The sequence below is a fragment of the Camelus bactrianus genome, chromosome 15 (genome assembly GCF_048773025.1).
Source record: "Camelus bactrianus isolate YW-2024 breed Bactrian camel chromosome 15, ASM4877302v1, whole genome shotgun sequence".
NCBI lineage: Eukaryota > Metazoa > Chordata > Mammalia > Artiodactyla > Camelidae > Camelus > Camelus bactrianus.
Window position 1 is genome coordinate 66,772,435 of NC_133553.1, and position 16,729 is coordinate 66,789,163.

General features: G+C 35.4%; 1 protein-coding gene across 3 annotated transcripts in view; it reads left to right on the plus strand.

Moving 5' to 3' along the window:
• Window positions 1-16,729, plus strand: part of ALMS1 (ALMS1 centrosome and basal body associated protein) — a 137,236-nt gene that overhangs the window by 108,911 nt on the left and 11,596 nt on the right. For all 3 annotated transcript variants that reach the window (XM_074341320.1, XM_074341322.1, XM_074341321.1), the window contains one exon: window positions 615-1,780. In XM_074341320.1, coding sequence (XP_074197421.1) covers window positions 615-1,780 — 1,166 coding nt within the window. The remainder of the gene's footprint in view (window positions 1-614; window positions 1,781-16,729) is intronic.

Here is a 16,729-nt window from a genome sequence, read left to right on the forward strand (position 1 = left end):
TTATGTTAGGTGTATTTTACCACTATAAAAAAATTAGGAAGTTGGAGGGTGGGAGGAAATGTGAAGATGGTTCACAAAAAGGAATTTTTAAAAGCTCTATAACATGTAAAGAGTTGTTTTTTTTTAATCATATCCATTTAATTACTGATGATAAAAATGAAGTCTCAGGTTTCCTAGCTGAAAATGAGGTTAATAATAACCTATCTCTCAGTTTTATCCATGAGATTGAATTAGAAGGTTAAAAAAAAAACAGATATAGAGCATATACCATAATACTCCACACATAGCAAGCAGTGAATACACAGCAGCAGCTGTACAATCCAGAGAACTAAAGTGCCCTCCTCAAGGTCACACAGCAAGTCTCTGGGAGAGTCCAGACCAGAACCCGGATCTTTTCACCCTGAGTCTCTTAAACTGTTATCAGGCCAATCTGGCCACTAGGCACAAGGCATGAATTCTTTTTGCATGCAGTGAATTTTCTGAAACTTTATATAAACTATTCTTTCCTTCAATCTTTGTTCTGTATCTAAAAGAATTAAATGTGAATACTGTTTTTAAGGAGAATGCAAATATTTTGAAAGACCTTCAAAAATCTTTTTTTTTCTCCTTTTCAGAGTCCAGATGTCATTCAGAGTATGAAAATACTACCCATTCTGTCTTCAAGTCAGCTAAGTTTTACTTTCATCATCCAGTGCACCTACCAAGTGATCAAGATTTTTGCCATGAATCCTTAGGAAGGAGTGTTTTCATGAGACATTCTTGGAAAGATTTATTTCAGCGTCATTCAGACAAACAAAGGGAACACACTTGTCTTCCTCCCCCTTATCAAAATGTGGAAAAGACAAAGACAGATTATACCAGAGTAGAGAGCCTCAGTATCAATGTAAACTTGGAAAACAAAGAAGTGAAGCATACTACTAAAAGTCAGGCTAGAGATTATCCAAAAAGTGACAAGCAAGTTGATGATCCAAAAAAGGATGATAAGGCCAGCCCACAGCTAACCACTCAGCACCCTGTGAGTTTGAATGAACTCTGGAACAAGTTTCAGGAGCGACAGAGGCAACAGAAACCTCCTGTCAGTGGCAAGAAAGAACTTTCATTGGTGGAACGACTTGATCGTTTGGCTAAGCTTCTTCAGCATCCCATCACATACTCTCTCCAGACCTCAGAAAGCACACAGGATGAGAGCAGAGAGGAACAAGATGTTAAGGGATGGACTGGTAGACAGCAACAGCAGAAACACAAGCTTCAGAAAAAGAAACGGTATAAAAGCCTGGAGAAATACCATAAAAACACAGGTGATCTTAAAAGAAGCAAGGTGCTTTCTACCCATCAAGCTGAGAGGTCCAATCAGATTAAAATTGAACAGATTAAATTTGATAAATATATTCTGAGAAAACAGCCAGGTTTTCATTGTAATTTAAATAACACTTCTTCAGATTCTAGACCCTCAGAGGAGAGTGATCTGTTCACAGATACCACCACCAATATCCTTTCCACCACCACTTCTCCTGTGGAATCAGATATATTGACCCAAACAGATAAGGAGTTGGCTTTGCATGAGAGGAGCAGCTCTGTTTCCACCATTGACACTGCCCGATTGATCCATGCTTTTGGCCATGACAGAGTTTGTCTGTCACCCAGGCGAACTAAACTATACAGCAGCATCACTGACCATCAGAGGAGATACCTTGAGAAGCAGAGCAAGAAATACAAGAAAGCACTGAATACACGTTACCCCCAGATTACTTCCGAGCACACCAGAAGGAAGCACATCCAGGTACATGGCTACAAATTCCATCTGGCAGTGTGACTTCCTTTTTCATGGACTTTTTAGTTAAGCTTTGCACACAGGTGAAAAAAAAAGCCAGTTGCCCTTTCCTCACTGTAACATTTCTTACCAACTAGAAAAGAGTGAGAAAGTGTAGTACAGCGCTCTTGTGAGTTGTCATTTCTTTCGTCAAACTCATTTACGAATTACTCTTCGGATGAAAGGCTTTGGTGTCAAATGCTTCAGAATCTGCAAAGTATACCCTTGGGACCTGGGAGCGTAGAGTTTAGAATGACCTCCATTCTGAACAATATTACCTGTTTTTTTCCCTCTGTTTTGGCTTTTGTTTATTCATTCCTCTCTGTCTTTTAAGAAATTTTGAGATGCTTTTAAGCACACACACATACACACATAAGTAAATAAGTAATACTATATGATTTTTTTCAAGTAAGTAAAGAATTGGAATGATAGAAAATTAAATTGAAGCCAGAGAGAGGTCAGCTACAACATGATTTTAAAAATAAATAAGTGAAGAATTAAGAGTGGCGGGAAGACAAGTTGATACTTTGTGGATATGGTTGGTAAAAGTGAGCCACAAATTTTGCTCCATGTCTCCCAGCAGTTAATGTTGCTAGAACTTTGTGATTAATTACACAAGTTCTGTAATATAAAAAGAAACTAAGTTTTCAAAAGCATTACAGATATTTCTGGTACTAAGACCTAAGAAAATTTCATTTGTCCTCATAAAGAAGGCACTATCGTGTAACAGAGTCTTCAACAGCATCCTTAAAATGTGTTCTAGGTAACAATGCCCATAGAAGGCAAATATAAGGCTTAGATTAGGAAATTCCATAAAGGTAGATCCCAAGGGGTCAATAATTTTTCAGTTTAAATTCCTGTGTATGTATTTTTTTTAGTGGAGATACTGGGGATTGAACCCAGGACCTCACACGTGCTAAGCATGTGCTCTCCTGCTGAGCTTTACCCTCCCCACTATACTTTTGTATGTGTTTTACAATCTATGAGTATAGCAGTAATATATAACTTAAAAGTAAATATCTATTTTGATTATTTGGACTCAAAAATATTTTAGCAGTAGGACCCCATGATCGAGACAATTTGGAGACCACTAATCTAGAGGAAAGGAGGCACAAGACATGCAGACAACTTGCACTGGTATTATTTCTCATAATTGAGTTTTTGGTAGGTATTAAGTGACAGTGATTACATATATATATAGGACAGTATGACTTTTTTTTAAAGTAAATGAAGACTTGAGAAAGACACAGATTGAGGCTTTTTTTTCCATAGAGGAGATGGGGGGAAGGATGCAGATAGAGAGTTTTTCGGTGTGTGTGGCAAAATACATACACATAACATAAAGTTTATAGTTTTGTCATTTGAAAGTGTACAATTCAGTGGCATGAAGTATATTCACACTGCTTTACAACTATCACCACTGTCTAGTCCCAGAACTTCTTTATCACCCCAGTGGAAACCTCATACCCATTAAGTAGTCACTCTCTATTCCCCCTTTCTACCAGCCTCTGACACCTGCTAATCTTCTTTCTGCCTCTGTGAACTTGCCTATTCTAGTTATTTCATATAAGTTGAATCATATAATGTGTAACCTTTGTGTCAGGCTTCTTTCACTCTAGAATAGTATTTTTGAGATATAACCATGTCCTAGCATCATTGCTTTTTATGGCTAAATAATATTCCATTGTAATTTTAGACTACATTTTTAATTTATTCATCCATTCATGGCCTTTTGGATTGTGTCCACCTTTCAGCTATTGTGAATAGAGCTGATATGAACATTTGTGTACAAGCTTTTATTTGAACACCTGCATACAGTTCTTTTGGGTATATACGTAGGAATAGAAATACTGGGTCATATGGTAATTTTATTTTAAGCATATTCAGGAACTGCCAGACTGTCTTCCACAGTGGCTACACCATTTTACATTCCCACCAACAATGTCTGAGGGTTCCAGTTTCTCCACATTCACTAACACTTTTTAAAATGTATGTATGTACGTACGTACGTATGTATGTATGTATGTATGTATGTATTTTTGCCATCCTAATAGATACAAAGTGGTACCTCACACACATTGTCATTTTGATTGTGGTTGGTTTTGCCTTTCTAATGATTGATGATGTTAAGCATCTTCTCATATGCTTATTGGGCATTTTTATATCTTTGGAGAAATGTCTATTCAAGTCTTTGTCCACTTTTTAACTATTTTATTTGTCTTTTTGTTTTTGAGTTGTAAGAGTTCTTTATATATTCTGGATTGTGGAACCTTATCAGATGTGTAATTTGCAAATATTTGCTCCCACTTTCTGGGTTGTCTTTTCACTCACTGCTGTTCTTTGAGGCACAGCAGTTCACTTTTGAGGAAGTCCCAGTGTATCTATTTTTTCTTTTGTTGCTTGTGCTTTTGGTGTCATATCTAAGAAACCATTGCCAAAATCCAAAGTCATGAAGATTTGTCCCTATGTTTTCTTTGAAGAGTTTTATACTACTAGTTCTTTTATTTGCATCTTGGATGTATATTGAGTTCATTTTTGTATATGTGATGGGGTCAAACATCATTCCTTTCCACATGGATATCCAGTTGTCCCAACACCGGTTAGTGAAGAGACTATTCTCTCCCCGTTGAGTGGTCCTGGCATCCTTGTCAAAAATCAGTGGAACATAGATATGAGGGTTTATTTCTGGGCTCTCAATTCTGTTCCTTTGATCTGCATGCCTATCTATATGCCATTACTGCACTGTTTTGATTACTGTAACCTTGTAAGTTTTAAAATTGAGAAGTACAAGTTTTCCAACTTTGTTTTTTTTTAAGAGGCTCTTTTTGGCCCTTGTGTCTACATAAATTTTAGAATCAGCCTTTTCATTTCCACTGAAAAGGTCATTGGGATTTTGATATTAATTGCATTTAATATGTAGCTTACTTTGGGGTTTATTGCCATCTTAACAATATTGTCTTCCAATCCATGAACATAGTCTTTCAATTTATTTAGGTCTTTAATTTCTCCAGCAATGTTTTGTAATTTGCAGGCTACCAGTCTTATACCTTCTTGCTTAAATTTATTCCTAAGTATTTGAATCTGTTCATTATTTTTAAATTTTTATTGTGATAATATACACATAACAAAATTTATTATCTTAACCATTTCCTCTTGTAAATTCTATGTGTTATATTAATTTTTCTTCCAGTTTTATTGATATATTTGTCTTTTAGTAACAAGTGTATTTCACTTAGCATAATGTCTTCAGGGGTCATCCATATTGTACCATCTGACAGGATTGTTTTCCTTTTTAAGATGTGTGTATACCACATTTTGCTTATTCACTCGTGCTTCCACCTTTAGACCATTATGAATGATGCTGTGAGCTTAAGTGTACAACTATCTGTTCAAGACTAAGTTTTCAGTTTTGAGGGTGTACATATCCAGAAGTGGAGTGGCTGAATCATGTTTTTATATTTTTAATGTATGTATTTAATTATTTGAGGAACCATCATACTACTGGTTTCCACAGCAGCTGCACCATTTTACAATCTCACCAACCGCACACAATTTAGTGAATTTTTGTATGTGATGTGAGGTAGTATAGTTTCACTCTTTTGCCTGTGGATATCCAATTGTCTTAGTACCATTTGTTGCACAGACTATTGTTTCCTCTGTCAAATTGTTTTGGTACCCTTGGCAAAAAACAGTTGATCATAAATGTAAGGTTTTTTTTTCTGGACTCTTAATCCTATTTTGTTGACCTATATGTCTCTCTTTATGCCAGTATCATACTGTCTAATTAGGGTAAGACCTCCAACTTTGTTTTTTCTTATTTCAAGATTGTTTTAGCTATCTTGAGTCATAGGAATTTTCAGATCAGCTTGTCAATTTCCAGCCCTCTCCCTCACCAAAAGAGAAGAAAAGACAACTTGAATCTTAGGGATTGCATTGAATCTGTAGGTAAGTTTAGGGAGTATTGCCTTCTTAACAATATTAAATCTAATCCATGAACACTGGATATCTTTCTGTTTATTTAGGTCATCTTTAATTTCTTTCACCGATGTTCATATTTTTTTGCTTCTTTGAAGTTTGGCACTTCTTTCGTTAAAAGTATCCCTAAATATTTGTTCTTTTTAATACCACTGTAACTAGTATGTTTTCTTAAGTTCATTTTGAGATTTTCCTTATTAGTATACAAAAATAGTATACAAGAATACTGTGGGTTTTTTTTTAATTTATCTTGGATCCTGTAACCTTGCTAAACTGGTTTATAAACTCAAATAATTTGTGTTTGTGTACATGTGTGTGTTTGTGTGTTCCTTAGGGTTTCTGTATAGAATATTGTGTTATCTGCAAATAGAGATAGTTTTCCTTCTTTTTTCCAATCTTAAGTCATTTATTTCTTTGTTGCCTAACTACCCTTGCTATAGAACCTCCAGTACTGTATTAAATAGACGTAGCAAGAATGAATATCCTTGTCTTGTTCCTGATTTTTAGGGAGAAGGCTTTCTGGTCATTAAGCATGATGTTAACTGTGGGTTTTTTTTTTTTTTTTTTAATAAATGCTCCTTATCAGGTTGAAGAAGTTCTCTTCTGTTCTGATTTTGTTGAGTGTTTTTTATCATGGAAGGGTTTTGGATTTTGCCATATGTTTTTTCTATGTATAGTGAACTAATCATGTGTTTTCTTCATTTATTCATATGGTGTATTACATTGATTGATAATTGTATGTTGAACCAATCTTACCTTCTTGGGATAAATTCCTCTTGGTTTTGGTGTACAATCCTTCTGTGCTGCTGGATTCAGTTTGCTAGTATTTTGTTGAGGATTTTCCTTCTATACTCATAAGGGGTATTGATCTGTAGTTTTATTGTGTCTTTTTCCTTTGTTATCAGGGTAATACTGTCCTCAGAATGAATTGGAAAGTAATCCTTCTATTTTTGTTTTTTCTTTTTTTTCTTTTTTGAGTTTATGAATGATTGTTGTTAATTCTTCTTTAAATGTTTTTAAGAATTCACCAGTGAATCCTGGTCCTGGGCTTTTCTTTTGAGGAGGTTTTCTGATTACTGACCCAGTCTCTTTATTACAAGTCTGTTTAGATTTTCTGTTCTGCTAGAGTCAGTTTTGGTAAGTTCTTTTTCTAGGAATGTGTCTGTTACATCTAGGTTATCTTAAATTTGTTGACATGTGATTGTTCATAATATTCCTTTATTACCATTTTCATCTCTGTGTGATTGGTAGTAACATCCCCTCATTCATTCTTAATTTAAATGATTTGAGTTTTCCCTCTTTTTTCCCCTGGTGAGTCTGGCTGAAGATTTGTCCATTTTTGTTAGCCTTTTCAAAGAACTAGCTCTTGGCTTCTTTGATTTTTCTCTCTTTTTCATTCTCTATTTCATTTATTTTCATTCTGATTTTTATAATTTCCTTTGTTTTACTTGCTTTGGGTTTTATTTGCTCTTTTTTTCTTCTGGTTTCTTAAGGTAGAAGATGAGATTACAAATTTGAAATCTTTCTTCTTTTCTTATGGACTTTGAGAGTATACATTTCTGTGAGCTCTGCCTTCACTGCATCCCATAAGTTTTGCTATGCTTTGTTTCCGTTTTCATTTATCTCAAAGTATTTTCTAATTTCCCTTGTGCTTTCTTCATTGGCCATTGGTCGTTAAGAGTGTATTGTTTAATTTCCATATATATTTTATCCTTTTTTTTTTTTATTTCCCAGATTTTCTTACTGATTCCAGTTTCATTCCATTGTAGTCAGAGAGCATACTTTGTATTATTTATAATTGTGTCGTGACTTGTTTTATGCCCTAGCATATGGTCTCCTGGAGAGCATTCCATATGTGTATTCTGCTGTTGTTGGTTGGAGTATTCTGTATATGTCTCTCGGATTTCATTGGTTCGTAGTGTTTAAGCCTTCTACTTCCTTACTGCTCTGCTATTTTGAAAGTGTTATATTGCAGTCTCCAACTATTATTGTTGAATTGTCTGTTTTTCCCTTCATTTCTATCAGTTTTGTTTCATATATTTTGGGTATTAATTTTTTCTGGTATCAAGTAACTCTCTATCCCTTGTACATTCAAATTTGCTTTAATTTTAGCAAAAAAAAAAGTTCTAGAATTGTACCCTGGAACATTTTTCCCTTTCCTCTCAACCTGTTTTCTGTCTTAGGAGTGCGGGATGTGGGCAGTGCCACTCATCTAAACATTAGATCTCTACCGTATGTCTTTCTCTTCTAGCATTCTAATTATTTTCATTTCTCATATCTTTTTCTCTGCATTTCAGAGACTTTTTCAATCTGTAGTCTACTCTGCTGGCTAAGTTTTCTTTATTTTTTATCACATTTCTGTTTTCTGTTGCATAAATTAGTTCTGCGGTGGTGTAATGCTATAATTTTTGTGCTGAGTTTTTTTCTTTGATGCCCATCCTTGGTTTTCCAACACATGGTAGATATTCATTTTTTTTTTAACGAATTGTGTTAATTTTGTTAACTACCTTTTCTTCTCCCTCTGATGTCCTAGCTTATCTTGGCTCTATTTCATTAAGTCCATGTTCTTTTTTTTTAATTTTCTCTAGAGTGAGAGTACAACTTATTTATTGACTAAAATGGGTAAACCTTGCAGCAAAATAAATTCCTTTTCTTTCCCTTCTTTCTTTTTTTCCTTCCTTTCTTCTACTTTAATACTATAGAATATTTTCACAAATCCTTCTCTTTTGTTTTCTGATTACCTTTGTCTCTGAACAGTTCTGTGGAAACCATTTGTTTGACCACAAGGAATGTAATTGAATTCTTTTTGATTGCCTTATTGCCTGTTTACAAGATACTGCTTGAGTGCCCTTCCCAGGACATGGACTTGAAGGCTAATTGTATGTGGCTTGTGTTTCTTTCGCTCCTCAAAGTTTGGGAGAGACAGAGAGATAGTAGTTGATTCTAGGACTCTGGACAGCTATAGCAGGTGACACTTTTCTCTGCCGTTGTTTTGAAACAGATGAACTGGTGGCCACCTTACCAAGTGTGGAAGTAAGGAAAGTATCTCATTCTGTAGCACATGCCCTTAGGGTTTTGTTGTACTACTGTGCAGTCAGCTGGTGGCTGCTTTCATGTCGCTGTTTTGTGGGCAGTGATGTAGCTGAGGCCTTATTTTTTTCTAGCAATTTTTAGTAATGCAAGTCAGATATTTAGACTTGAGAGATTATTTCCCATACCTTTTTCCAACTTCTTCTTGGCCAGAGTGGGTATATAGTAAACCATTCTGGCTAAGGCAGAAGGAGCTATTTTTTCACAGGGAACGTGTCTCCAGTTGGAACATTTTTCTTCCTCTCGAGCCACTTACTACCTCAAGTCCCTTTTCTGAGATACCAGTGGGGTATTCTGAATTTAGCTGACTCACCTTTCACCCTTCTGTATTGTACCCTTCTCTTCCTTCATGTAGGAAGAGCTTTGTGGTGGCTTCTTACATTTATTTCCAGTTGTTCATTAGACATTGTTTCTGGAATTTTGTGGTATGAGTTCAGTTGTTTCCCTAGATTGTGAATATCCTTTTCACTTTTTGAAGCTTTTTGCTTGTGTCTTTCCGTTGTGGAAGGAAAGGTTCATTAAACCTGCCTTGTGCTGTCATATTTTCTAAAATCCATTCAGCTGTTTTCTCCGTGTTTTCTCCCCCTCTCTCTTTAGTGTTTGATGTCTTCCTTTTCTGTAAGCTCCTTCCTCTCAACTAGAACAATATTTATGTTTTTCCTCATCATAGACTGTGGAGTGGAGGACTTACCTGTGAGGACTGCTTCTGCTTATCTTTATTACCAAATATTTTGTCCAAGAAGATATCTGTATTTCTTTTGAGTGTAAAAGTAAAAAGATAACTAAATATAAAGAGTTTAGATAATACAAAAAATATTAAGGTGTTGAAAGTCACCCATAATTCCTACCATCCTGAAATAGTCATGATTAATATTTTCATAAATAAGCTTCCAGGTTTGCATTTTATGATTCACCCACATCTTGGATCTATTTTATTAGGTCTGCGTTCTAATGCAGCTAAACGCCAAATGAAGAAACCTCCACAAGAGCATAAGATGAGAGCTTTATTAATGTTCAATTAAATGTTTACCAATGTTTCTTACGTTTTTATAAAACAGACTGATTTTATATCAGTCTTTACAGTCATGCTCATATATGGAGACAAACAACAGTCCCAAGAAAATGATATCAATCTATGTATATTGCTTTGAAGCTCTACACTTAATATGTCATAGATATCTTTCCATATCAATAAAGATTTATGTAGTCATTTTTAATAGCTTTAATGGCTTCCATTGTATAAATGTAGTATTTATCTAGTTAGTTCCCTTATGACAGATCTTTAAGTTGCTTTGAATTTTTCTGTATCATAATCTGCCCTTTGTTGGGTAGTCTTACTACATCTTTATGAATTTTTCTGTTGAGATACACTTATAAACATGGAATTTCTAGCTTACCAAGTATGCACATTAAAAATGTTTAATCCACATTACTAAATTGTCCTCCCAAAATGTTGATTCAAGTATTTGTTCATCAGTAATGTGTAGTAATATTTTGGTTAGTCCCTGTCAATATTTGACAGTCAGATAGGCAAGAAATATAGTATGTATTCTGATTCACATTTCTTTAATCACACCCATGGAGTTTTTATTTTCTTTTGTGTGTTTATCAACCATATGTATTTCTTCTTTTCTGAACAGCCTGCCTTATCTTTAACCCAGGTTTCCTTAGATATGCTAATGCCTTTTTTTCCTGAAAATGTGTACTCAGGTTATTTTTTTTCCTCTTTGTACACGTGAGAGGTTAAGAGTCAATGTAACAATACCTGTGGCTGCCTGCCTGGTCCTCCTGCTCTTTCTCTGACTCACTCTTTCTGTGTCTGTGCAGTCTGGCCCTAGGCTCTACAGTTCATGCTTCTCCCTGCAGTATCTGCACTGTCTGCTTTCCCGCTGCCTCTGTGCCCCCACGTTCTGTGCACTCGCGCCCTCCTCCTCCCCACCGCCTGCCATCTCCTGTCTTCCTGTCTCTGCTGTGTGTGTCTCTCACTTTTCTCACTCTCCTCTCTGTCTCTCGTGTTCTTGCTGTTTGTCCTTGTGCTCTTTCTCCTTGTTTTTCTTGCCCCCTCCCTTTCCAATCTTTTTCTCAGTGTCTGATTGTGTACTGGGGTCAGGGAAGAGGAATAGTTTACTGCTGTCAGTACAAAAATGGAGAAAAAGCTGAAGATGATTTCTCTGTATTTTTGATCTCTCATTATTTCCGGTTGCTCATGTTTATAGCAGTTGGGCAAACGAACAGCACAAAATAACTACCAAAGAGTCCTCCATGAGGGAGTAAAATGAGAGCTTTAGTAATGTTGAAGTGTAAGTGTTTACCAGTTATTCTTACATTTTTATAAAACAGGCTAATTTCATTTTACTCTCTACAATGACACATATGGAGAGAAACACTGGTCAAAAGCAGTATCTTTGAACCCAAGGATAAGTTTCGTTGTATGTTAAGAGATAAAAAGCAAGCTGTAACATATACAAGTGCTTATATGGCTGGAACAAAATTAAATATTAGCAGATTATCTTAAAATTATGGGATCATACATTTTACCTTTATACTTTTTTGTTTTTATATTTTCTAGTAAGAAACCATAAAAGGTGTTTTTTGCAACATTATTAAAAAGTGACCTCAGCCAGACTGATCAGACACACACAAAATGCTAGTTGTAAGCTGGAAAAGAGAATTCTCAAGCTTTTCATTGTGTTCTAGTTTCTGCCTAAGGTATAAGTTTGAACCTCCAGTCTAGTTGTACGAAATCCTTCTAGAAGCAGAGTGAAAGAATAGAATTAGAAATGCACTATACACAGTTTCTACGCCAAGATGAAGTAAAATTTTCTTTTAACTTCAGATGCCAAGGGTTGAGCTAAATGTAGTCCTAGGTTCTTGGCCTCTCTTAAAAATTTTGATCCCATATCCCATCCTCATCCCCATCTTCCCACATGTAATTAGCCTTGTTATGTAGATCTTTTGACTCACAAGAGTTCTTACAAAATATGTATTCTGTATTTTTCCATGTGTTATCAGATTATATAGAAGGTATATCATTTTTCTTATTTTCATTAAGCATTGTGTTTTTAAGATTCATCTACACTGGTATACATAGGTCTAATTCAGATTTCTGATCATTGCATAGTACTCCACTGAGTGCCTCTACCGATTTACCTGCACACTTTCCCTGTAATGGACACCCAGGTTGCTGTCAGTTCCCAACACGCAACACACCAACAGTGCGCGTCCTTGTTCATGACACCTTACGGACCTGTGTGAGACTATCTTCGGCACATATACCCAGAATTGGAACTCTTGGATCATGTGCTCTATGTATACTTAATTTTCTACATTAGTACAAATTAGTTTCTGATTGCTACATTCTTACCTGCAGTGTATGAAAGCTCCTGCAAAGATTTTTAAAGTTACTGCTGTGCTTTCAACTGGAATGCATTCATATGTTCATCCAGACCTAATTATAATACAGAATGTGACCAAAGTACAAGAATGGTATACTTTAATTGCTTTTATCAGATTCTGACATAGAACAGATAAGAAAAGATATGGAAGATTTTAATAGCACTATTAATAAGCTTAATTTAAAATATCTATATAATGCTTTATTCCCAAAACACAGCATCCACAGTTGTTCCAAACGCCTATGGAATATTTATAAAAATTAACTGTATATTTAGGCAAAATATTGATAAATCCCCAAAGTAGATTTATAACTAAGCTTATATTTTCTAATCACAATACAATACAATTTGGAATTTACCAACTGTAATTTTCTTTCATGCAATAAACATTTTAAAACATTCTAAACTTTTGGGCTGTAGGAGAACTAAAAATTGAAATTACAGACTTTTCCTTTTCATTAAAGACAGTAAGAGCACATACCCACAACTTATGGGCTGTGTCTAAATCTATATTTAGAGGAAAACATATAGCCTTCAATTAAATGATACTTTAGTTGAACAAGCTCAATTAGGAAATAAAGTACTCTATAAATTACTCTCCAAAATTGATCAACATAACCAGGATCTGTTTCTTAAAAAAAAAAAAGATCAAATCTCTGCTTATTCTGACCATGGGAAAAAGGATCAGCATTAGTGGTATGGAAGGGCATAACCACAGTCAAAGAAGTGATTTTTCTTCAAGATGATCACAGCGTGCAGCCTTAGGCCGATACACTTTAAAACCTAAATTAGATGGATCATTTTCTAGGAAACTATAAAGAAAATTGACCAGAAAGTTTTAAATCCTAAGTAGATCATTAACAATAGAAACTTAAAGGACTGTCGGGAATCTATAGATTCCCCACCCCTAACTATGTGCCCTCCAGAAATTTTGCACAAATATGTGCCCACCAAAAGTACAAGAGAATGTGTTTCTTCATTCCCTTGCCAACTATGTGTGGTATCAGTCTTTTTAATATTTGCTAATCTGTTGTGTGGAAACACTCATTGCTTTAAATTGCATAATATTAGATTTCAAGGATTGCTATTTATGTCTTATTTTGAGAATTGGCTTCTTATATATCCTTTGTACATTTTTCTCTGAAGATTTTTTTCTTATTAATTCTTGAGCATTAATTGTATTGATAGTGTAATATTATTATTGTGTACACAACTTTTTTCTTTCTTTATTCCATGCTGAGAACGATCTCCCTGACCTCAAGATTATAAAACAAAATTCTCCTGTTTTCCTTTTAATATTTATTTAGGGTAGAGGACAATGCATTTAAACCCTTAATCCATATGGAATTTATTTTCTTTGTGTAGGTATAATTTTATTTCCAAATGTTTGGCTAATTGTCAGTAAAGATTTTTAAATAAGAAAGTGATATTAATAAGTTTATGAGAAAAATCTAATGTGGGCTCTGGTCAATTAGACTTGGTAATTAATAGCCACGGTTCTTTTGAAATTACTACCTAAAACATCTAAAATAGTTTGTGAACAACTTATCGAAATGGAGAGATCGAAAGAGGAAACAAATTCTGACTAAAATATGATGGAGTTTTATTTATTAAACTTGAAGTTAGACCAGAACATCCAAGTGAAAATATCTAACAAACATAGATACATATAACCTCATGACTAAGTTATGAGTGTAATAAAGGTTTTAGGAATATTAAAGCTGAGGGGAAGAATGGAGAGAAGGAAAATTTTAAAAAGAGGGCCACTTTCAGACTATAATTTTCAAACCTGATAGAATCCTTTGAGACTCATGTCATCTGGCTCTACCACTGTCTACAAGACTTTAATGATCATTTGCTAACCTTCTGGTTTTTCCCATATATTAGTTGAGGACTTTAGCTCTTGGTGTTGTTTCTTTTCTACCCCAGACCCAGCCATTATCTGGGAAACCTTACTATCCTGTTAGAGTTCCTTGAGCTCAATTCTAATGACCAGTATTTCCATTACATTTTAAACATACATCTTGTCGCCCGTAATTTGAGTTCGGGGATTATCCAGAATCCTTCCATCTCTTCAGTCTTTACTCATTCGTGTACCAAAAGAAATTTTCTGAAGAACTATTATGCAGGTGCAATGCATTTTCAATGTGGGGGGGATTTTTTTATAGTAAGCTACCTTACTCGCAGAACTGCATGACCAGTTCTGGTTTTCTAAATGATGACAGTTAACACCTGAGTTCCTACTTCTGTAAGTTTTAACCTTTTCTCTCAAAATTTAATCTATGTCAAAATATTATTTTGGAGGCAGACACTTTTCAATTATGTCACCCTTTACTGGTTAGTAAGTTTTGGTATTGAAACTAGAGTTGCCAGTTTGATCTGCACATATCTAAAAACGTTTCAGAAGAAAAGACTGTCTTTTGGTGCCATCAACTGTATTTCTGACTTTGACTTTGTCTTATCAATGTGTATCTCTGGTCCTCTACTTGAGTAGTTATACCTGAATTAGCATAAACCCATTTTTCTGATAGAAAAGTGTCTCCAAGCAGGAACCTGGCCAGCAGGTCAGCAATAACAATCTTCAAAGATGAAGAATAAGCATGTAGGGTCATATAAGACAATATGGCCTTTTCCCTATATTTAGTGTGCTTTCCTAAGCTCAGTTTCCACCAAAAAAGTTTTTTTTCCCCCGGGTCTATCTGATGGTGTGTCTGACCAGTGAATATGGAAGTAAGTCGCACTTAGATTTTAATTAACCTAAAAAGTACTACAGAAAGCCTGAAATCTCTCTCAGATGGTGGCTGTGACTTCCTTTATCCAGTGTGTAACACGGCATGAGCAGGTGAGTTCATTCTCGCCATAATGAAATGGAAGAAGCCCGCCAGCACATGTGTCCTTTCAAGACTCTCTGCAACAGAAAGCTTAAACCATGGTAGCCGATAATGTCAGTTGACTTGTAGTCACTTACATTTTTATGTGTAGGCCCCATGGCAGAGAACTGAGTGGGCTGATCCACACCCCAGGCCCTGAGGGTTGTTGAGATGATTAGAGGAGATGCCTGAGACTCTCCCATGGACTAAGGAAAGTGGATTGTTGTGGATTGTTTACTGAGAGCATCAGTAAGTGAATTCAGCAAAAATGATATTCTATCCTGTGGTGGGTCATCAGCACAAATTGTCAGACACGATGCAGGCCTGTGCATTGCGATTATTGTGAGTGTGGAAGTCAGCATGGCATGATTGCATGATTCTGACAGTTTGCACTTGGCTCTAGCCACAATGTGTGTGTAGTGCTACACCATACCTGTAATATCCACCACCCACATTTTTGTTAGGACTGTCCATTGTTGCATGAAAATAACACTGTTGGTCACCTTCCATTGTTCTCATATCCCTGATTCAGTAACAGGAGCTATAAGACCATAGAGCATGAGAAGATTTTTTTTCTCCAAACAAGGCTTTATAATCCACATGTATTTCAGTTTTCATACATACAAGTAAACACATTTTTATAGCTTTCTTGAGATCTTTCACATACCATAAAATTCAACTATTTAAAGTATACAGTTTAGTGGGTTTTAGTATATTAACAGAGTTGAGCAACCATCGCCCCAATTTAATTTTAAAACATTTTCAACACCTACTGTAAACACCATATACACATGAGCAGTCCTCATTTCTCCTAACCTCCCACCCCTGCCTTTGCCCGAGGCTGTGGTTACTAATCTACTTTCTGTGTCTATAGATTTGTTTATTCTAGACGTTTCATGTAAATGGAATCATACAATAACGTGATCTTTTGTGACTGGCTTCTTTCGCTTCATAGTGTTTTCAAAGTTCATCTACACTGTAGCATGTAATTCATTTTTTATGACCAAATAACATTCCATTGTATGAATACACACATTTTACTTATCTTTACTTCATCTGTCTATCATTTAACAGACATTGAGACTTCCATTTCTTGACTACTATTAACAAAACTGTATGAACATTCGTATATAAGCTTTTGTGTAGACCTAGTTTATATTTCTTCTGGGCATGTGTCGAGGAGTGTATATTCCCTGGATCATACGGTAACTATGTTTAACCATTTGAGGAACTACCAGACAGTTATCCAAAGTATTGGTACCATTCTGCATTCCCAGCAGCAATGAATGAAGGTTCTCATTATTCCACATCCTTGAAAACACTTGTTTTTGTCTGTCCTTTTGATTTTCACCATCTTAGAAGGCTAACTAAATATTTTGTTGAGAAAGGATTTCAGACTGTTTTCTATTTTTAAATGTTTCATAGGCAGGAGTGAACTTAAATCAGCAAGAGAGATTTGAACTAGAAACAGAAACACACACATCAAGACTCCTCATTTAATCAGATGTAAACCTATGTGCTTTCACACCCAGTGGTGCAGACCATGATTGGTTGTGTACTTTGAAAGTGCAAGAGGTTCTCAGACTTGT